This window comes from Solea senegalensis, linkage group LG6 (genome assembly GCF_019176455.1).
Source record: "Solea senegalensis isolate Sse05_10M linkage group LG6, IFAPA_SoseM_1, whole genome shotgun sequence".
NCBI lineage: Eukaryota > Metazoa > Chordata > Actinopteri > Pleuronectiformes > Soleidae > Solea > Solea senegalensis.
In genome coordinates, this window is record NC_058026.1 from 1,162,852 (window position 1) to 1,186,762 (window position 23,911).

At 42.0% G+C, this 23,911-nt stretch overlaps 1 protein-coding gene across 2 annotated transcripts; it reads right to left on the minus strand.

Moving 5' to 3' along the window:
* Positions 1-3,597: 3,597 nt before the first annotated feature.
* LOC122770756 (insulin-like growth factor-binding protein 4) lies at positions 3,598-22,937 on the minus strand. 2 transcript variants are annotated; one of them, XM_044027843.1, is made up of 4 exons: positions 22,047-22,937; positions 11,300-11,478; positions 8,482-8,607; positions 3,598-7,120 (listed from the first exon to the last, which is right to left on the minus strand). In XM_044027843.1, exons 1-4 carry the CDS (start codon positions 22,393-22,395, stop codon positions 6,983-6,985), a joined length of 792 nt encoding a protein of 263 aa, XP_043883778.1. In that variant the 5' UTR covers positions 22,396-22,937; the 3' UTR covers positions 3,598-6,982. The 2 variants fall into 2 exon arrangements, with proteins under 2 accessions (XP_043883778.1, XP_043883779.1); XM_044027844.1 differs by having other exon boundaries at positions 11,300-11,463; positions 22,047-22,935.
* Positions 22,938-23,911: the final 974 nt, after the last annotated feature.

A 23,911-nucleotide genomic window follows, 5' to 3' on the forward strand; every position in this document is an offset into this window, starting at 1 on the left:
TTACATCGTGCAACTTTTCCCATTCATGTGTGTGGGGTTTATCATTGCAAGGATCTGTAATTCAGTTGTGATTAGTTGAGAGGCTGCAACTAAACTATGACTGTCCATAAACACATAAAGAGTTGACTGCACTTCAATTGTGATTAGATTTGCCCGAATTAAATTGTAGCTATCTCAAACTGGAATTATGGATATTTGTGATTTAGTGATTTATCTGCACTATTGAATTCAGGCATCTGCAACAACAAACTACATACACACATGTGAGTGAAGTTGAGGCGTCTGATATGATCCTTGTGAATAGGAAGAATTTCATTATTAAGTTCTGAAATGTTCATTTTGACTAGGAATTGAATAAAAGATATCTGTAATACATGCCCAGACATTTCCATTTCAAAACAGCCTGCCACACTTTATACGTAGCTTCATCTATGAGCTAAATAATAGCTGACCTTTTTTTAAAGATGACAAACTGTCGTGACCCATTTCACAATATAAATCATGATATTTTTAATATTTTAACCAGACATTTCCAAGAGATATTTGCTTGATAAATAAGTCAGAGCTAATGTGTGTTTAAACAAAATTCTGGAAAAATGTCAGCAAATTTGACAAAAGTAATATTAATTATTATAAGGATGGGCATTTTTTTAGCAAAACTTCGAGCACAGTGTTTGATGGCGTTATTAGTCAAATATTTAAAAATAGGGTAATGCAGGCCACATGGAGACAAACCATCCACTGTCTCCTTCACATCTGTGGTCAGTTTAGAGTGTCCAGGTAATGCAATCACTGATAAAACATTTGTTTTGTATCTTTTCAATATATTACCAATAGTCACAGTAACTGATTGACTTTTCATAATCAAGCGAATAATCAAATCTCAGTTTTTCCAAACTACTTGTATAGCAGAAGTCGGATCTGGAAGTGAACCAGCAACTCGTTCAATGGTGTTCTACTGTATATAAAGAAGAAGAAGAAGAATTTGTATTTTTATTAATCCCCTTAGGGAAATTATTCCTCTGCATTTGACCCATCCTAGAAGCAGGAGCAGTGGGCTGCCACACTGAGTAGCGCCCGGGGAGCACTGGGGGTTGGGTACCTTGCTCAGGGGTACCCCAGCCCTTTTTGGCCGGGTGGGGATTTGAACCGGCGACCCTCCAGTTACAAGTCAAGTGAATGAAAAATGAAACAAATAACACAAACGTCCTAATAAATGAAATAATAATAATTAGAGTTACCTTATCTCTCCCATCTTAATCTAATTACACTATACATTAGATTAAGAAGAGGATGACGAGACTGAGACCGTATTCGAAATAAATCTGCCTCCTGTGAAAAGTACGTAGCTTGTATTTTAACGTTGGTGATAATGATGTTACTGAGAGAGCTCCACATTTTCTCAGGTGCTACTTGGTAATAAACGTTTGAGAACCACTGACGTAGATCATTCTTTTTTTCCTCCTAAGCAATAAAATATGTAGTCAAATGAGCTACTAAATGGGTCACAAAATCAGAGTGATTTACTTGCTTGCTCGGACTAAGTAATACAAACTTAGATGATGGTCTGAACTATACCAATATTTAAGGTTTGCCATGTGCCTTTTATTTACTGAGGGTTATTAACAACCTACAGACAACTGGAGAATCTTGTGCATGACTGACTTCCTGTGAGGTTGCCCCGAGTTGGAAATGCAGTTACAAATGGAACGCACCAAAAAGTTGTTTTGCAAATTACGTGACTTCATGTCAAAATATGTCATGTCATGCACGCTTTCTTTTTTTACTGTGTAATAATCTCATGATAAAAAAAGTCGGAATGATTCATTATGTCACCGTAAGTTGCATTAGAGACGCTTCACAGGCCACTAAGCTTTAGAGAACAATCAACGAAGCCCTATTCACTGCTCCTGTGTTGTTAGAACTGAAATACTTTGCATTCTTGTTCGCACTGTGTGAGAGAACTGAAGGTCAATAGTTGTAATAGTGTGCTCCCCAAAGATAACAATTCAAATCCCGTAGGATTTAGTCTCCATCTCTGTCCATTCAACCTGAATCGTACTTGTTTTGGATTTGTTAATTGATTGTGTTCATTGTGACCCCGTTTCTTGCTGTTTACACTGCTCTGCACACTTGAGAGCTTATTTTTATTCACGCTTGACCTGCGTCCTGTATAACATGCGTGCAGACACTGTTGTGAGCTCACCTCCAGGTGTGGTGCTTCAGCTTATTTTCATTCACCAGGCAGTGACCAGAAAGCTGAGCCAACGAGGCCGAGAGTGGAGTCCCTTAGAACGCGCGGGCAGGACTACTCACCCGCTGCAGCTGGACACCTGTGATGGAGGACATCTGGAGGTAGGATGGAGGTCACATGCCTCCTGTAAGCTACTGTGCAGGCTCAACGCGGGGGCCTCCCGGCCACAGCTGTGGCATCGTGGATGCCCAGGGGCAGAACCCGGGCCTGTGACATTTTGAATCAGTCAGAGGAAAACCCATAAAGCTGCTCTCGTCACGTAGATTCAGACCCGGTTCTTAAGCCCAACAGAGCTCTTCAAAATAGACGCATGCAGTGGAACTAAGCAGACTTGAAAGTGTACTCTGGTAGAGCTATTTTTAGAAGCTGCTGCAGCCAGATTATTATGATGTATCATTCCAGAGGTGTTATTTGGACAAATGTCTGGCATTTTATCAGTAATCCGTCAAACTATGGGCTCAGAACACCTGCTACAGGATTCTCCCGTTGAAAACCAATACACGGCAACGTTTTGTCTGAAACTGTGCAAATAACTTTTTCCATCTGATTTGTTTGGCTTCAAGTATTCACAAGAGTCCACTGTAAATGTTTGTGCCTCTGGCCTCAAGGCAGCACTTTTATCTTTACCATTTTAGAAAAGCAACGGTTCAACGTGTTTAGTTGCTTCTTTATGGAATGAGCTGTGCTACACGATAGATGCCATTTTTTAACAGTTAGCATTGGTAGATTATCATTTATTTAATGTAATTATTACACATTTTTCTTCTGAGATACTTACTTAATATGGGGGGGGGGTCGATACAGTGGAATATATGCATGACGATATTATATATTATAACAAACTTTTTTAGCAATATGATTTTTTAGCTGACGTTACACGTAGACATTAAACTTTTATGGATAAGATTTAGCGTAAAAAAAAATCCATTGACATCTCAGTCCACTAGATGGTGCCAAGTGCTCACTGTCATTGCAGCTGCCGTGCGAGTATATCGCAATATGGTTTTGAAAATGTAATGTTCGTATTTTTGCGATATCGTATCGTGGTGTCTCTGGCGATTCCACCCCTACTAGTTTTGTCGTGCTTATGGAAGATGGTAACAGCGATAACTAAGCTCTGCACTCCAGCTCTAACACACCTTTATTAAATATACTTCACTTTGGAGAAGGACAAGTAAAGACATTTGACATACTGAACATTTCAAGTTGTACTTTTCCAAACACACTAAATTAAAGTCAAATCATATTTTTGACACACTTTATCAGTATTAGCAAACACACAGTACACAATACGCTTTAGAGCTACACCACTAGCATTAAGAACAATACGAGCAACAACATGCTAGTTACCAAAGTGTTTTAATGGATTTATTACAATGTATACATTTTCATCAGGTAAACATGTACAATGTAGCTGATTATTTCATTGGTTGAAACTATATTTCAGTTCTTTGATCAGGTCAGTGTTTGAATATACTGTAACTGTCCTGCTGTGGACGAGATACACACAAGAGCTCAGCCGTTCCCAGACCCCGGTCCGTTTTTGAATGCATGCAGACGTTACTTCACATCTTCTACACATTAACAGATAACATCAAAGTTACATTGGAACAGTCTATTCTGGAGAAATGCAATTACAGGTCAGTACAGTGAAGTTAGAAATCAAGCAGTAATAGCTATAGCTTAAATACACAACTTATGTCGTTCGAGGGCCTTTTAATAAAAAAAAAAAATGTGTTTGGTGACACTTCATTAGTTGAATTAGTTGATGAATGATAAGATAGGACTGTGCAGTAAACCAGTTGTGTGCATGTCTTTATTCTTTGTCGTCTTTGGAATTCTTTGGTTTTTGATATTTCAGAAGCTGTAGCACTGACTCTCTGTTTGTCTGTTTTTGGTGTTCGACCTTTGGAAAGAGTTTTTGTTCATCGGGTGATCAAACTGAGCCTGTGGTGAATGCTATAAATTGACCATGGCTTCAGAGATTAGATTACATGACATTTCTGGCAGTGTGTTGTTTTTCTTACTAACAGAGGATTTTTTTGGCCAACTTAGAAACAGAGAAACGTGACCTGTAAGGACGAGGGATGAGCCCATACGGTACTCGGTATTGGTATCAGTCTGATACTGGCCAAAATAACTGGACCACATGTTGGAAGAAGTTAAATGTAATATAAGATACCATCCATAGATTCAAAGTATGACAGAATTTCTTGACTAATAAAGATTAATCGTGTGACAAGGACCCGAGAGACGCTGCAAATGTCTGCCTTGCAGATGGAGCGTAATGTTGTTTGTTATGTTTTAAATGGCTGCTTATAGGTAGTTATTAAATGCATCAGCATGGATGTTGTTTTACCAGCTAAGCTGATATTGTTTCAGTAAATGCTTCAGGTTGTGATATCATCTTATCTTATCGGGCACTAAGGCCGTCCCTAATATTGATGTCAGTTTGAATTGTAAGATGCGTCTATAGATGAGCACTTGTGTTTACTTTTTGTTGAGTTTTTGCACCTTCAGGATACACTGAGAGACGGACTCGTGATCACAGGAGACATTTGTCACATTTCTGTCGTCAACTGGGTCAGAATTCCTCATGATCCCATTTTATCTGACTGTATTTAAAGGTTCAGTCTGTAATAATTAGTGACATATAATGGTAAAACAAATGGAGGACTTTTCTGCTCACCCCTTTCTTCCCAAGTGTGTCAAACAATGTTCTATTTGTATGAAATAAGCTTCCACTTTAAAAGTCCTAACCCACCCTCGGGCTGGTTGGTCCTGTGATGCTGCTGTTGTCACATAAAACAACGATCTGTAGTGGAAACCCAATCTGTGCGAGGCGTGGCTTTGCGCGTGCATTTGGATGCTCACTACATATGTTCTCTAACACACTTTGAACAGAGGAGTGAGGTGAGGGACATGCAGCTGCGTTCCACCTACATCAGAACCCACAAGTCGGAGCTGGGAGTGACCTCGCCTCCGAGTTCACTGTGTGCCAGAGAGAAAAGAAACCATGGACGAGCGTTGTTAGAAATACCAGTGGATAACAACATGTGGTATTTTGTGCAACAGTTGAACAGTACTGTGTGTGCGACTGATGAACTGAGAAACGACTACGACAGAAGTGCTATTAATGTTAAAAGTTGCAGCGTTTGTAGAGTGGCAGCCATCTCGGTATGTGAGGTTGCTGCGAGTTCCATCGTCCCATGACCTCGTATTTCTATTATTTGGAGTTCAAACTACAAATGGCAAGCGGCCTCACTTTCACATTTTGACAGTGAGCATAATGAAAGCTTTATGTCAACAGACAGTCACAGACTCTCAAAGAAATCTCATGCTTCTCCAATCTTTAACTATGCCCCAAAAAGTTTTTTTGGCACAATCAGTGAATATAGCACCAAAGATTTGCAGAGAAGTGAAAGATATTCATGCAAATCTGATGATCCTATCAGCAGAGCTCCTTCAGTTCTGTAATGATACTGCGTACGGATACTTTGGTCTTTTTCCTTTCATATTTAAGGCGTGGGGTTTCAGGGGTGTTGAAACTTGATGCATCGCGGTGACGACATGAAACATTGTTTGTTGATTTTCCAGTTTGTAGAAGCTACAGCTCGACGGCAGAAATATTGGTTTTGAATATTTCCGTTTCATTGTGAAATAAATGTTTAAATTCATATTAATCTGACTGCCATGTGAGCTAATATAGAAAATTGAGGACGCAATTAGGGCTACAGAGATTACTAGATTCTTTATCAATTGCTAAATTAATTGATTCAATTGGTTTGAGTGTTTTTTTGTTTTGTTTTTGTTTTTTTAAGCTTCTTACATGGGAACATTTCTGGTTACTTTGCTCCATATACCAAATAAATCAATAATACTGATTGATTTTGGTTTGTGGACGAAATTAGACATTTGAGAATATCGTCATTTTAAAGTTTGGGAAGCAGTAATCGACATAGCCTGACATTTTGTCATTGAAGTGAGTCAGTCGTGGTGCAGTGTGGAAAGTGTTGACGGGACAATCGTCACCAAATCACGAGACCGGCGAAGATTCTAAGACTTCAATTTGGTTTGTTGTAAAACAGAAACAAGTGTATCCCTCATTCACTGATCCATTATTGCTACATGTGTTGTCACTAAACTAGACCTTGTGCTCGCAAACGCAGTTTCTGGTGTGTTTTGACCATATCAAAAAAACACATTATGACCATGTACACATCATTTGTGAATAATCTAGTGAACAATCCTTTCACTTTAATCGCGTTGGATTGTCACGGATCAAGTTGCTCCAGAGAGAATAAAAGAAATATAAAAAGACAGTCAGGTCTGACTCTCTGGTGGGTTCGATGAGTTTTCACGTCACTTTAAAAACAAAACACACTACACTGAAGTTATAAAGAAAATAAACAGAAACTCACGACTACATCCCTCATCATTTTCTGCCACGTGTTACTTTAAAGCGCATGTGTCTAAAGACTAATGGTCTCAGGTTTACAAATTAGAAATAATACACATCAAGTGCTGAAAACACTCAGAAATCACATACTGTCACACACAGAAACATACAAATAGCTAAAGAACTCAATTCAATGGTTTCCTTTTTGTTGCGCAAGGTCAAGTACCGCTGGCCTTAGCTTAAGCGAGACTTGAGGGTGAAGTCCTTCCCTCACGTAGTTCTACTAATGAGCACCAGTAGAATTCAGCTGCTCCTGCACCTCCTCGTCTTTAATCCCTCAGCGTGGCAGTCATTAACTGGTGGCAGTCCAGATCCCCTCGCTGCTCCAGCGGCCCCGGCAGCCTCATGCCCGTCTTCTGATCCACACACCAGCACTTTCCACGCTGACCATCACGTGCCGGGTGACACTGTGGGCGCACAGATCCAAATACTTTACATTTGAAATTCAGATATCTGTTCAAACTATTTACCCTCTTTATTATCGTGTTGTTTTCCTTTGAAAAGAGGAGGACACAAGAAATCTAAAGTGTCCTTCTGATTTACTCCAGTCACCATAACAAAGCATCGGAAAAGTAGCATGTGGATATTATTAGTATTTTGGTTTTTAACGACATAGGTGGCAGAATAAAGAAATTGTGATTTGAAAGCGACTAAATACAACGCTTGATTTGTCAGATCTACACATGCTTGTGTATGCACTCTGAATTATTTACTCACTGCTTTATGTAACCACTGAAACTCCCGCACCAACGTCCACTGATTTGATAAGTTTGTGTGACTGAGGTAAATCTGAGGAAAAGCTTTCCAGACAGAAATGAACAGATAATACAATTTGAAGTGACCGAACGGTAAAGAAGAACGGTCAGTGACAGTCAGTGACACAAACATCCTTTTCTCGTTGGAAAAGCAGCAGCACAAATGTCTGTAGACTTTAGTCTTAAGTGGCTTAAATCCGTTGTTCTGGGTTCTTGATGAAAGGGCTGCACTCACCGTCTATATCTGTACTTCATACACACACACACTGAACTATCCCTTTAAGATACAGCATATCAAGCCGTTATCAAGGACTTGAAGTATTTGTTTTATATCCTGAGATCAGCTTGTAATCATTGTTGTAATGCAAAGGTTTGTCTTATTTGTGGTGGTGCCATGGAATGTGTCGTTTTTCCCTTTGACCTGTGCTTTCACTTCCCGATACTTTGTTTTAATCAAAGCAGTTTGAGTTAAACAGTAAACAGATGCCAGAGATACTTTAACCATGTTACACAACCAGCACAGCTCAGTCTCCTGATGAGCTTTTATCTGGAAGTGCGAGTGCTGCTTTGATTGCACACACAGCTCAGAGCACTCTTATCTGTGTGTTCATGCTCTCGCTCTTATCTGCATACTTTCCCAATCTTGCAAAGGCACAATAACAAAGGCAACCGCATGCAACAGCTAATTGCATCCATCACAGCGGTGAAGTGATTATTGTTCAACAGTTTAGGAGAAACTGCTTCACACACACACACAGTTGAACTTTTGATTTCTGGAAGCAAATCACTTTCCATCTGAGCTTAGAAAAATAAGGTCTTGGCTTTTACAACAGTCTGCTTGGAGACTCTTCGGTGTTGATCTTGAACGAGGAAGACAACATTTTTCATTTTTTGTGTTTTGGCCCTCAGATTGCTGATGCAGTTTTAAAGGAACCCTTTGAAGTGCACAGATAGGAATTTCCTTTTTATTGGCTAAAATGATAGAGATTCACAGAGCGTGCGAAAGGACAGACCTGTTTTACGTGGAAATCTCCGTTCTTGTCACAGTTGGGGATGGGGATTGTGAAGAGGTCGTCGTGTGTGCGAGAATTTGATGCCAGTCTGTCCAAAGCTCTTTGTAGCTCAGCACGACATGGAGCCTGTAGGCCGAAACATCAACACAAGACATTTATAAATGCACAAAAAAGTCAAACAAAAAAACTATGCATCATTGATCATATTACTTAGTTGAAACATCAAAGACTAACTAAAAGACAGGGGTAAAAGCTTTTGCCTGATAAACAAATATTATATTAAATATATATAATATTACATTTAAAAAAGTCGTCGATCAGCTCAGTTAGTCACGAATATTAACAAATATTTAATCTAGATTTCTAAAGGAACATGAGCTCAGTAATAAAAAGTCCTTTTTTTGAAATTACTTTATGACCTAGGGCCACGCAGTGGAGCAGGGATTAGTATTTTTGCTGTACAAGGAGTGGGAATCACAGGATACCTCACAATACCATACCAAGAATATTGCAATGATTCTGTGATGATCAATATCTGTCTAACTGAAGAAAACCAAACGCCTGTGAAAAGTTAAAAGTTTATTCACAACACAGAGAACAAAGTGCAAAAAGTCTATGTATTGAACGTGGACGGAGCATCTGTTAGCTTAGCTTTCTCCACCATCATTATCCCGCTGTAAACTCACTCTTCTTCAGTCAGGTCACATCCACACAAGTTTCCCTCGTTCATTTGAGCAGCGCCCGCCACAGAGAGCCAGCGAGTAGCGCCTTAGTTTGTTCATTAAAACATGGACATTTGCCCTGGTGTATTTGCCCTGGTGTATTTGTCCTGGTGTATTTGTCCTGGTGTATTTGCCCTGGTGTATTTGCCCTGGTGTATTTGCCCTGGTGTATCGATGATCATATTGCACGAGGAAGGACGACGATATCTCACAAAATCGATATTTGCCTGATCGATGAAGCGGTAGACAATGAGTGAATGTATGATTTAAAAGCGTCTCTTTGAGATAATCTGGATAATCTCTGTAGCAAGTCACTCGCCAAGTTAGTTAAGACAGTTAAACTGGTGAATAGTCTGATCTTAAACGGTGTTTGCAGTGCAGTGCAGTGCAGTGCAGTGCAGTGAACTTTTAATGTGCCTTCTGATGTCCAGACAGTGCAAAGAGATGATGAGTGAATCATCCTGTCATTCCCACCAGCACTTTAAAGGAGATATTTTTGTTTTTATTTTTGAAAAGCAGAAACAAATAGCTGAAAAATGTCAAACCAGTACAAAGGAATCTAAACTTGAGCAAGAATGGAAAGATCTTTGGCTTTTATTTGTCTCCTGTTGGGATAAAAGCCTTTGATTATATTCTGCCTGCCTCTATCTGGGAACTATTTAAATGTCCTTGTTTCAGTATTCAATATTAAGTTCCCTGTCTTGGGGGAAGAAAACCCAAACTTCATTTGAATTTGATTTATTTGACTCTGTAAATAGATGATGAATGAGTCATTCTGGCAGCTTTCTCTATCACTCGGTCCAAATGGATTCTCACAAACACGTGAAAAGCATTTTTTTGAAAGTAAAAGTGGAAAACATAACTAACTAAATATGTTAAACCAACCTGGGTGAACATGAAGAGAAAGTGAACCTTTTTTATTTGCTGTGCTTGTATGGGAACGAATGAAAAGCTACTGTACTGTACTACAGTTAATTGTTTTACTTCAGTCCTGCCCTTTGTTTTGTTTTGTGTTTTGTAAAGCGTCCAAAAAAGCGCTATATAAATATGATGTTTTACTATTATTATTATTATTATTATTATTTATTATTATTGCGCAAAAGTCTTTGTTTTCTCCACCGAGTGGTTGTGTTTGCATCGGTGCAGATTTATCTGTAAGTTTGTTACCATGCAAAACATGAAAATCCCAATCTTATTATATCATAAACTTATTATACTTAGGTCTCTGTCAGAAGCCTGATTACAGAGCAGGCACCAAAGTTCTATATGCTTTAGTTATATAAATAAGAATAGTGTGTGGTTTGTTTAAAAGGTTCATATGAATGTAAATAAATCATTTGATTGAATAATAAGTAAATAGACAAAGGTCAGTTCAATTCATTTGACACATTAATTCATGTTTAGTTAAAAGTGAGTCATGTTGTGAGGAGAGCAGCTCTCTTGAGCACAGAGACACAGTTAAGTCTTCTGAGGAAGAATAAGACGCAGCAAAAATAAATACATTTGTGTACATAAATGTACTGTTTTACATTTGAGTTCTGTGGGAGTGTTTTCCATCAGCTGGAGGTGCACAAGTGCAGTTCACATCGTTTGTCAATATCCCCCATGGAAAAAAACCAGCCAAGCCGTGTAATGTGTTTAAGCCTTGGTGGAGGTCTGTGCTCTCTGAGTGATCTTATTGTTTTTATGTGTGTTTGATCAGTGGTGTTTGGGTTGGAATCTTATTTATGTATATACATACAGTATATATATATATATATATATATATATATACACATATTAGCAGATATTAGCAGATATTAGCAGATATTGGCAGACCTGGTGTGCCAGGGGTTTGTGCTGTGCATTTGTGTAATGCATTCAAAATGCAGTAAAACCAGCGTGTTACTGATTAAAGGGCACGTTAAGATCCTGCTTTTGCCCTTTTCCAAAATGATGATGTACTTTAATTCAACGTTACAGTGTGTAAATAACTAATTTGTTCAACTTATAAGCCGACCGTAATGCTGTGGCTTTGCAGCTGTAAAGCTCTAATGTGAAGCACCTGCTGCGGCTGAGGCCGGAGTTCTCTGGGTTTCTGTCTGGTTGTCACTCACCAGCACGGCTTTGGTCTCCTCCCTGGCAGCGTTGCTTCTCTGGTTTGTGGATTTCGGGGGATGTCGGGCCAGCGTCTTCTGTATGCAGCGCTTGTCTTGTGGACTGCAGCGGATGTTGCTGTTGTTCGGATGCTCGGGGATGATCTCCTCCTGTCTGTCCATCGCTGTAGAACAATACACTGTCATACATGAAAGGTCCGATGTGGCAGAATTCTAGTGGTGACATATTGTTAGAAACAGAGGTCGCCCATCGGGATGTCGCCTGGGTTTGTTTGTGTAGAAACTTTAAGTGAAACCATATCATGACTTGATGATCGTAAATCATGTTACAATATCTGTCAAAGTTATTGTAACTGCACATTCTGCAGCTCTACTCGTGGACATTATTTACGATATCTGACACACGTTACACACTTTGTCAAAAACATGTTTTGCATGATTTCATTTGATAATAGCATTTAGTGACATCAGCTCATTATACAGCATTATTTATTTGAATAATAGCAAGTGTTCTTTCTTGTCCCTGCAAAGCAAATGCAGATATTCTCCTCTTTATACATGTTATATAAAATGTATAAAGTGAATAAAGACTGACAACAGTTTCTCAAACTATGGCTCACTGACACACTGGAGCCATTGTAACACTGTAACGACATAATAACCCTCAGTGAGCTTTAGCAACACTTTACTGTTCATTCGTTCATTAATTGCACCTGTTCCTTCACTGCAGTCTGAGAGCTGTCTTCTTCCAGGAAATGTGTCTCACATCCACGTAAAAACACACAGAAAAGTTCTGCCACTTTATTTGCAATAAGTAAAGAGAAGAAGAACTAAAGAAGAGCAGACTCCTGCTGTGAGCGCAGGACACGTGCTTCATGTTTATATTCTGTACAAACACTGACCAACAGCAATGTCCACAGACGCTTCAGGAGGGTTAGTAAGACTTTACAGGGATTTTAACATCTTACACAGCTGAACGTGGGGGAAATGAAGGTTAATATTGAGGCCAGGTTAACTTCAAGGACACAGAGCTGTGTTCCCACTCTGGTGGGTGGGGGTGGGGGGCAGTGGTCCCATGAAGCCCCTTCACCACAGCCTTGCCATGAGATCTGAGTCTTTTGAAAAACGCTACCACCCCGCCTCTGCCACCCTCTGTATATTGTGGTTCATGCCACATTCACCTTTGCATCCCTATAATCCTGTGGTTCCACGGCCCTGCAGGCAGCCAGCTGCTTCCTCAGGAAATGCCCCCCACCCTCCACTCTCCACCCACAACAACCTCAACAACCTGCCAGATGGAGGTTGTTAAAGGGTATTTGCACTGTCACAAGTGGGCACAAGTGTATGTATGTGTGTGTGTGTGTGTGCGTGCGTGCGTGCGCGCGCGCACGTGTGTGCACAGTGAAGGTGTGGCTGTGACCTCTGTGACCTCTGTGACCTCTGTGACCTTTGCAATATTAAGCCTTTTCTCAGCCCCAGGATGCCTCAGGCTTTGATACCACTGAAGGAAGACCGATCGCAGAATTTGACCATATTTTTAGTCAGTTTCTCTGTGAGATGAATAAAGTATCTATCGATCTATCTTTCTAACGTAGGTAAATATCATTTCAAAAGCCAAAGTAACAAAGCAGGTATTCTCTGAAATGAAAAGGTAATAATAAGTGTGTTTAAGATCATGTAATTCAGTGTATTGTCACTCTAAATGATTTTATGATTCTAGTGAATCGACTTTAAATCCCGATATATCTCAGAATAGAGCCCAACAATATTGATTATTTTCAAGCAGTATCAACCAGCCTTGTGATTAATCACTTTTTGGTGATTTGGTGACAGAACTGAATTGATCACCATCGGTCGACCTCCAGTTAACACTGTAGCTCTTGGTCTGGTTTTATCTTTACCCCTGCTGTGTTCAGGTGTTGATCCTGGATCATTGTTTTCTGATGATTCGATTTCTTTGTGACGTGTTGATAAAGGTGACCGGGTTTCTCTAAACCTCACAGCCGGTCATGTCGCTTGGCTCGGCTCGTCTGGGAGGGAAGTGTCTTTGGCCTGTTTGTATTTTTAGTCGTGTTGCTGTTAAGCCTTTATCATCAGCACTTTCTCCCCCAAGAGCCAACTGGCTCTTCAGCTGTTTCCTTCGCTCCTTTTTGCCTCTTCTCAATTTTTCCAATTCCAGAGTGAGCCAAAGTGATTTAGAAGTGGGTCAAGGGTGGCATGTCCTGTTTGCTACCACTGCTGTTTTCCATGGAGGAAGTTGCCACTTCTCTGTGTGGTTTCATTTGATCTCTATCAGCAGCTATTAAAGTCTAATTCCTGCAGTGCATTATCAGCTCTGGAGCTGATAATGCACTGCAGCAACACGCCGACAGTCACAGGTGCAGAGTGAAGATAAAAAGTCAATGTCAAATCATAGGAACAAGCTTTTTGTTGCCTGTGGTCGTCAACTCGAGTGTTTAAGGGCTGCAATGCTTTGGTTTTTTTGTAGGTGATCATTTTTTCATGAATGCACTAATTATTTGGTCTATAAAATGTCTCCGCCCCCCTCTTTCACATCCCATATCAGTAATGTTACCTGTAACGTCAACTGTACCTGTCAACAGTCTCCCCCTCTCTTTCACATCCCATATCAGTAATGTTACCTGTAACGTCAACAGTCTCCGCCCCTCTCTTTCACATCCCATATCAGTAATGTTACCTGTATCATGCACGTGTATCAGTAATGTTACCTGTAACGTCAACAGTCACATCCCATATCAGTAATGTTACCTGTAACGCTCTCTTTCACATCCCATATCAGTAAAGTTACCTGTAACGTCAACAGTCTCCGCCCCTCTCTTTCACATCTTGTCACTTCTGTCTGGTCTCCCTCAAAAATCCCTCCACAGTCTACAACTGGTTCAGAACTCTGTTTGTTGCATTCTGCAGTCTCACCATTAGATGTCACTCATTCTTACACACTGGTTCATTCATGAAACCATAGATTTTAGCATCACAGGAAGAGAGTTACTCAGTAAAGTGCATCATTCACTCTAAGTCTGGTTCTTAAATAAATATTTGTCACCTGCGGTCACTTGACCACACAACATGTGAGGATCAATACTTATTGGCTGAGTGAAAGCATCGTGATAGCTCTGCACGCTCACTGTGGTTACATCATTTATATTGTACATGTGTACATGTGTATTAAATTCTACTGTCGCCCTTAAATAAACATGAAGTTATTCATCTGAGTCCACGGTGTCATGATCCGTGTTTATTTGTAGTTTCCGTTGTCTGACTGCTCATGTGAGGGCTCGTCTTTGATTTGACGTGGAGTGAAGCAGCGTCACCACAGCAGCCTCAGTCCTGGCTTATATGCTTTTATCTACCTTTGTTTTCCAAATATAAAGACAGCATTTGTCATCCATTAGTCACACACTCTCTGGGTAGTTGCGGAGCAAGACAAACAAATAGAACCCTTTAAACTGGAGTTTATCCGTTCTACAGTTCTAGTGCGACTCCTTGCTAACATTTGCGTCCAGTTTTCCCGACTAACACGCTGTGTATTTACCTGGCAGCCAGCTCAGAACTGAGCAGACGTTTCATTCAACACTTGACTCTGGGAGGGAGTATCACACCACTGACTTCCAGGCAGGAGATTTCTTTGAAGCAGTTAATCATCACAGTTCAACACCATCCAGGGTCTCAGCATGTGCTGTGAGAAGACCAAACAACACTGAATCATAGAGACGTGAAACCTGCTGCTGCTCTGCCTGACACAAGCCTGGACACTTCCCACCACAATAATACAGTTAGATCACAATAATAATGAGAAACATTAACAGACATGATTATGTATCTGGATCCAAAGCAAACGCAGCGGCGGCAGCAGGTTGATTTAGTGTTGACTTACTCTCGAAGGAGCAGAAAATAATTGTAAACTTAAGTTCACAGATTTGACCAATTTAGTTTGGAGCTTTGTAATCTGCTGCTGCAAGTGTGCAGAGTTCACAGAAACTGAAGCCAAGCTCTAAAATCATTCATCTTATCTCTCAATAACTTTTATTTCCACTGCAGAAAGGCGTTTGGATTCTTTGGCTGAATGATTGTCCTGAGGCTGGAAGCTTTTCTGAGCCAAATATAACAGGCACACAGGTGTGGATCAGCAACACGGAGATTCTTTATTATTCATTATTATCCTTTATCCTGGTTTGACCTGTTCCCTCACATTCACTCACATTCACTCACATCTGAAGTCGGGGTGTCACGATTCTCCAAATCCTCTATCCAATTTCTTTTTTCCATTCAATTTGATTCTCAATCTTTATCTTATTTTAGTCTAAGTCTAGTCTATCTTTGTTTTTATGTCATGATAACTGTCATGATCACTGATGTCATGAGTGATTCTAATCACACTGACGCCCTATTGTCAAATTTAAATCATTTATCAACAATATGAATGGAACAATAACCAGGAGTGACGTGTAGCTCTGTCCAGCGGTCTGTTGTGACCTTTGTAGTAACATGTGACCTCTGTAGTAACATGTGATAGTAAAGGACCCTGTAGTAACATGTGACCTTTGTAATAACATGTGACCTGATGTGTTCTGTAGTAACATGTGACCTCTGTCTGTTGTGTGTAGTAACATGTGACCTTAACATGACCTCTGTAGTTTAGTGAAGTAACATGACCTCTGTAGTAATGACCTCTGTGTGTGAGTGACCTCTGTAGTGTAGTAACATGTGAGTAGTAACAGACCTCTGTAGTCCTGGTAACATTGTGTGTGAGTGTGTAGTTGTGTGAGTAACATGTGACCTCTGTGACCTCTGTAGTAACATGTAGTAACATGTGACCTTTGTGAGTAACTTGTGTGTATATGTGACCTTTGTAATAAGTGACCCATGTGACCTTGTAGTAACAGTAACATGTGACCTCTGTAGTAACTCTGTAGTAACATGTGACCTGTAGTAACATGTGTTCTGTAGTAACACGTGACCTCTGTAGTAACACGTGAAGTAACAAGTTCTGTAGTAACAGACGTGACCTGACCTCTGTGCTGTAGTAACTGTGACCTCTGTGTGTGACCTCTGTAACATGGTAACAACTGTAGTAACATGTGACCAACCTGTAGTAACATGTGTACTTGTGACCTCTGTGACCTCTGTAATAACATGTGACCTCTGTAGTAACATGTGACCTCTGTAGTAACACGTGACCTCTGTGTGTATGTGACCTCTGTAGTAAAACGACCTCTGTAGTAAACCTCTGTGACCTCTGTAGTAACATGTGTGACCTCTGTAACACGACCTCGTGTGCTGTAGTAACACGTGACCTCTGTAGTAACACGTGAACTGCTTGGTATTCTGTAGCCTGGTTCCAGTTCATTACTTCAGTGTTTACACATGACTGATGCTACACGCTCTTTCATGACTTTAGAGGAAGTTTGGTTTCAGATGAGGACAGAAGAGTTACCTGTGTTAACAGAGTTGTTTCCATAGTTACGTCTCGGTTGCTCTTATGTCTCTTATGCTCTGCTACACGCACATAACATAGTTTACACACCGGTGATTTCAGAGAATCGGGAGGGGGTTCGAGTTTGTTGATGTGTCAAATCCAAATCAGCAGTTGCTATGGTTACTATTAGTTGGCAGCAGCCTCAGGTTAGTGGGAGGAGTTAAAGTGTAGTCTTGGGTAAATCCTTGATTCCATTTTTGCTTTGGAAGGTCATGATCGTGACGCCTTGATATTTGATTGATAGTTTTTAATCAAGATGCAATCACATGTTTTTATGAAGTCATTATTTACCTCATAACCTGCTTTTCTTTGCTTGTTTTATTCATTGATTAGTTTTATTCATTGATTTTAGATCTAGGGTCATTGTAGACATTCATGGTGTTTGGCTGTAGTTTAGTGTGTGTGTGATAAACAGATCATAGAGGGGAAACCTGCAGCTGCTCTGAATTAGGTCAAACTATTTTGAGTCACATCATTGACTTTGTTGTAAGTGGGCGGTTCTTGTTTCACTTTATGACATCATTCATATCCAGTAAAGCAACAGACTTTCTGGAATAGAATTCTTATTTATTTATTATTATTTTTAGAGATTCACAATATTACCAGCATGATATCGACGGCAGCTGATATTGGCTGTTACCTCCTTGACTGTTCCATACTTGTGTCTTGTCCAACTATCATTTCTTTATGTTAAATTCTTTTTACAAGGAAGACCTGCTCAAGATATCAGTGACGGTCAAAGTCTAAGTGCACACAGACAAACGTGGACTCAGAGTTGGAAACCCTGTCAGGGTTACTTGGTTTTTACTCGGTTACACTTACTCAGTTCAGATTGAATCTAGGGAACATAAATATGTCCAAAGAACAAAGATTCTGACCAATGTTTTGATTTAAGAAGAGAAAAGTAAGAGAGGATTTTGTCATAAAAAATTCAAAATATGAATGACCTTTTTGTCAATAATCAATAAGTTTATTGATATACTTTGTTTCCCCTGAACCCAACTGCAGAGGTCTTTAGTCTCCTCTGAAATGGTCAATCATAGTTTTTGACCGTTCACTTTAGAACAGGACTGATGTGAATGAGTTACAACCAAGGCAAAATCTAATGATAATGGTCAGTGACTTTGTGACCCTCAGTCCTCCTCAGATGAAGCCTGTTTAGCATCGAGGACAGTGTGGGATTGTTTGTGTATCTCTCAGCACTAACACTGGAGATTGGGGGGGTGGGGGTGGTCCCCGTCTCACAGATTATCTGAACACATTTGCTCCTGCACAAGAGTCCCAGCTGCAAAAATGTGCTGCACAACCCAAAGAAAGCAAATACGTACTGTCCGCGTCAACTAGAACACTTTTTGTGCTTGAGCGAGGTGGAGACGTTGGTGATTCAGTACGTTTAAAAATCACATGACAGATGAGGAAACTGCTCCATTCTAAATGAATCTGCTGCTTATTTTCTGGTTTAACTTGTTTAATCTGTAAAATGTCTCTTTATCTCTGTGCTTTCACTCCCGTCCCGAGTGTAAGAATTTGTCAGAATTAGTGACATCTAATGGTGAGACGGCAGATTGCAACCACCGGACTCTCCGCCCATCCCTCCCTGGCCTTCACATACCACATCTGCATCAGGTTTATGTGGGCAAAGCATATTTAGTGAAGCTGCTGTAGAAACATGTTGGCTCAAGATGGAGGTCTGTGTAAAGTTAGACCCTCACCTTAATGACTGGTAACTATGCGCGACGTCGTCAGACTGTCCACTGATTGGTCAGCGTGTCGTCACAGACATGAAGCCCAACAGTGTTGAACTGTAGATCAGTTAAAACGACTGAAGAATCCTAAAAACGAAGAACCCTAAATCATTACATTACATCATTTAGCAGACGCTTTTATCCAAAGCGACTTACAATGGAATCAAGTACAATTAGCCAGGGGGTGGAATCGAACTTGCGACCATGATGTCTTTGGTACACAAGGTAGGGTCTTAACCACTGAGCCACTCCACCCCATCTAAATCTAAACCTAAACCTAAACCGAGGCGAGGCGAGACTATAGTGGAAAAGGTTCCATCACTGTCCAAAGGTGTTTTGGAAAGTTTTTGTTTTGTTTGTGTGAGTGTTTATTCTAACACACACACACACACACACACACACTTAGTTATGTTGTATTTCTGCTAATAAACCCTCATAAATGCACGTTACAGAGTTTTTGTGACATATTTGAATGTAAACCAGGCTACAAACACATAGAGTCTAAATCATGACACTTCCTGAAATATTACATAACCTTCTCAACTATTTTATAGTTAAATGACAGCACACAAGCGTGTGTTGTATTGTGCGTTTGGGCTGCAGCTAATCGATAATTTCTCAATGAACTGATGAATTGTTGATTTATTGTTGACTCCATAAATCAGTTTCCCAAACCTCATGATGAGGATGAACTTGTTTAAATGATTTAACAGATATTCAGTATAGTTGTTGATTAATATTGGGTTACTGTCCTCACCAGGCTGTACCAGGCTGTAACGTTTAGTCCTGTCCTCTAAATCCCACCTCTGCCTCAACTCCAGGCTCCTTTCATTATGAATTGTCTTTGTTTTTTAAAAAACATCTATTTTTATTTGTCGTGTTCACTGCTAGGAGTGAGGCAGCGTCGGACGTGTGTTCAGGAGACGTGTGTTCAGGAGACGTGTGTTCAGGAGACGTGTTCAGGAGACGTGTGTTCAGGAGACGTGTGTTCAGGAGACGTTGTGTTCAGTGTTGAGTGTTGAGACGTGTGTTAAGAGGCGTGTGTTCAGAGAGGCGTGTGTTGAGAGGCGAGGCGTGTGTTGAGAGACGAGGCGTGTGTTCAGAGACGTGTGTTAGAGAGCGTGTGTTGAGATGTTCGTTGTGTGTTTGTTGTGTGTTCGCGTGTGTTGTGAGAGGAGTGTTCGTGTTGAGAGGCAGAGAGAGGGTGTTGAGGAGGCGTGTGTTGTGTTGAGGCGTGTGTTGAGGCGTGTGTTGAGGCGTGTGTTGAGGAGGCGTGTGTTCGTGTGTTGAGGAGGCGTGTGTTGAGTGTTCGTTGAGGAGGAGAGAGGCGTGTTCAGGAGACGTGTGTTGAGGAGACGTGTGTTCAGGAGACGTGTGTTCACCCCCGTGTTTAATAATGCATTAGTGCAGCCAGTGGCCACAAAGGAAATCTTCTGCTGCTGCTGCTACTGCTACTGCTGCTGTCACTGCTGCTGCTGTCACTGTTGCTACTGCTACTGCTACTGCTGCTGTCGCTGCTGTTGTTACTACTGCTGCTGCTGCTGCTGCTGCTGCTGCTGCTGCTGCTGCTGCTGTGTTATGACAGACTCTGGGGGTGAGCAGGAGAGACAGAACTCTGCGCTCATGTTACAGAACACCAAGAACAAAACTTCTGAACTTTCCATCCATTGCCGAGAGAAAGGACGGTGAGACGTTCACTGCACACCATAACACAGCCAGCTGATCACATGATGCAGCATTTAAGAGCAGAAGTCGTGCTCATGGAGAATATCTTACCAGGTGAAATGGCGTTGATGGACAGAGGTGAGCCAAACGGACTCAGCTCTGTGTTTGTATCTTGCTCTAAACAGCTCACGCCATGTGCTGAACTAACCTATGCTGGCCCTGTACACCGAGCAGAAGGCTCTCATTTCAGCTCTGGCAGCAAGAGTGCCGATGAGCTCATCCTCATGGAGGAGCTGGTCGCGGTGGGCGATGCACTTGAAGGCTTGTTAGGGCTGGGAGGGAGAGGAGGAAACAGATGCTCACATGAAGACGAGCATCCTGGGACTTGTATGTCAGCTAAGTTGATTGAAGTCGTCGGCGTTGTGACGCTCACAGTACCAGTGAACGTCTGCGAGCTCAGACTGGTTTAGTAGGTAATGTGGAACAAATGAAAGAGCCAACTCGTCTGTGACACGTTACAACAATTGTCTCATACGGCATAATGGAAACAGGCCCCGCCCTCTGTGTCAACCAGAGGAAGACAAACAGCAGAGAGAGTGTCATGAGAACAAGGAAGTTAAAGACGCTGTAAAGTGATAAAAATATCTCCTCACAGAAAAATGTGCCACTCAACACGAAGCAAGTTATCTTCAGTTCATGCAAAAATCAGCGTTTGTACAGAAACAAGCATTTTCAGCATGTTGCTGTCAGTCATATTAACACAGAGCTGCTCTCTGTCTCCCTCCTTCTCTATCAGTGGTACTGCAGTCTCACACTCTGCTCTTCTTCTCCACTTTATTTCCTAAGTAAAGACACTTCATCATCATCATCAGCAGCAGCAGCAGCAGCAGCAGCAGCAGCAGGTGCAGTTATTACCAGTCAGCGGTAAACCATTGATAAAGTGCTTTATGGCATAAGAGGAGGAGGAGTTATGATATGGACAAACTGTTTTCAGTCTTTACTCCACAGTTGTAAACGTGTGAAGAGGAGAGACATCTTTGAACTTTGAACAGATAAAACATCCAAAATGATGTGAAAGTGAAAACAGACTTTCTCTGTGTGTGTGTGTGGAATGCACCTAGAAAAAGGAGCTGAGGACGTTGACCTAGAAAAGTCTTGATGGTGTGATGAGACATGATCAGAGTATCTGCAGCAGGGCGTCTATGAAAGAGCGCCAAGTGAATTAGTGATTGCAGAGAGCTCTAATAGCCCGAGACTGGCCTCACTCCATTACAGTCATTTCATACTGCAGCTTTTATTACCTTCCTCCCATTACTAACACACACACACACACACACACACACACACACACACTCAGAGCCACCACAATGCTTTTCCACAATGTCAGTTAAACATTAGCGTGATGAGATAATTGCACACACAAGGAATGCTGGGAAAGTGAGTGTTTAGTGTGCAGCCATGTGCATTCACCACATTTATGATTCCTTGACTCAAACAGGTCTGACACACACACACACACACACACCACCTCCTCCTCCTCCTCCTCCTCCTCTCTGAAGGCTGCACAGCGTCTTACAGCAGGGCCCCTTTTACAACGACCATGCACAACACAGCGACTGTGTGTGCACTCTCCCATCAGGCCGTGCATGAGGAGCTTGTGTGTGTGTGTGTGTGTGTGTGTGCATGCTCTGCTTCAGGGCTTAGCTGAGATTATGGTAAACAAGCAGCAACTGTGACCCTGCCCTGCTCAGGTAAAACCCAGACAGCAGAGAATATGCTGCTCTGCCCAGCTGTGGGCTCAGACACATGAACACTTTAAATCACATGCACTCGTTCTCACCTGAGTTCTCCTCCAGCTCGCGCTCGTCGGTGCACACCCCCTGTCCATGCATCAGCGAGTGCAGTGGTCTCTCCACACCCCGCGGAGGGTAGCAGCGGAGGCCCGTGCCACAGCGGGGTGAGTAGACGCCACAGTGTGCACCTTTAGGCAGAGCACAGGTGGGGCAGCAGCCACAGCCCGGCTCCCGCACCGTCTCCTCGCAGCCTTCGGGCAAACGGCACCGAGCCAGTCTCTCCTCAGAGCACACCGGACAGCGGATGGCCTGGTCCGACCAGCACAGCGCCACCAGTGATAGGGTGCCAAACACCCACAGGCCCCTGCAGGATGGAGCTCCTGCTCCACGCACCATGGCAGCCCCTGGCACCTGCACGCAGTCCTGGTCCCTGGTGTCTGGTCCCTGGTGTCTGGTCCCTGGAGTCTGGTCCCTGGTGTCTGGTCCCCTCTGCCGTGCAGCTTTTGATCACTTTTCTCCAAGAGCAAATATCAGACTAAACAATGGAGGATTGAGAGGAAGTCTTTGTCCAGGATGGTCTTTGATATTTTCAGCTGGTTAGTGTTTCACTTGCAGGGACACAAAGCCCCCGCTGTGTTGCCGCTCCGTTCCTCTGATTCAATTTCACAGCACAGAAATTGGAGCCCGCCTGCGAGTGTGGTGATGATGAGAAACTGGCTTTTGTTATGTTGCAATGAGCAGTTGCAGGAACTGATATCCACCAGGTAAGTCTTCGTAAGTCTTTGTGAGTCTTCGTGAGTCCGGAGTCTGGTCCTGTGCTCAAACACCCAAAAAACTGCTCTACAAGTGTCCAAATGCAAAACAGGGCATGAAAGGCAGTGTTTTAAGTTCCAGCTGTTGGTTCCTCCTCACTCACTCCTGAGAATGGCTCAACACGAGTGGCTCTCCTTGGACTTTATACTGGTCCATGGACACGCCTCTTTCTACAGTGAGAGAGGAGCTGAAAGGAACAGCAGAGGAAAGCCAAGCTACAGCTTTCTCCCTCTCTGTCTCCCTCTCTCTCTCCCTCTCCTGCTCTCTCACACACACACACACACACACACACACACACACACACACACACACACACACACTCTCCTGATCCTGAGTGCACCGACAGCAGCAGCTGAATTACTCTCTCACACACAGAATACATTTATTTTTCTTCCTCCACCGCAGCATTATTCTATTCTATTATTCTCTTTGCCCCTGTCAGACGTATCTGGTGTGACGAGTGCAGATACGCGGCTTTCACAGGTCGTGAGATGCCCCGCAGAAACACTGGAGTGGAAAAAAAGTCAAAAAACAAAAAACACATTTTAATTAACCCCAAATGCCCAGCACACGTGTGTGTGTGTCTGTGTGTGTGTGTGTGTGCGTGCGTGCGCCTCAGGGCCGACAACTTCAAACAGCAAAACAACAGCATGCTGCTCCCTGAACTGGTCTCAGTGTGTGTGTGTTTGCATGCATGTGTGTGTGTGTCCATAGTCCAGCCCCACACACACACACACACAATTATGTTTGCCCCCAGATCTGTCTTCTTTCTCTCTTCCTCTCTCCTGCACTGGAGTGAGCAGCTATAAAAGACAAATGGACAACAACCCCACCCCCCACTGTTGCCCTGCCCCCAGAGGCCCTAAAAGAACTTCCCACCAGTGGAATCATAGGATACATTTTAACAACACTGCAAGCTGAGGCAGTTTATTACACCTGTGTGTGTGTGTGTGTGTGTGTGTGTGTGTGTGTGTGTGATGTTCAGATGTTCAGATGTGCAGATGTGCAGATGTTCAGATGTGCAGATGTGCTGATGTTCAGATGTTCAGATGTGCAGATGTTCAGATGAGATGTTCAGATAGATATTCAGATGTTCAGT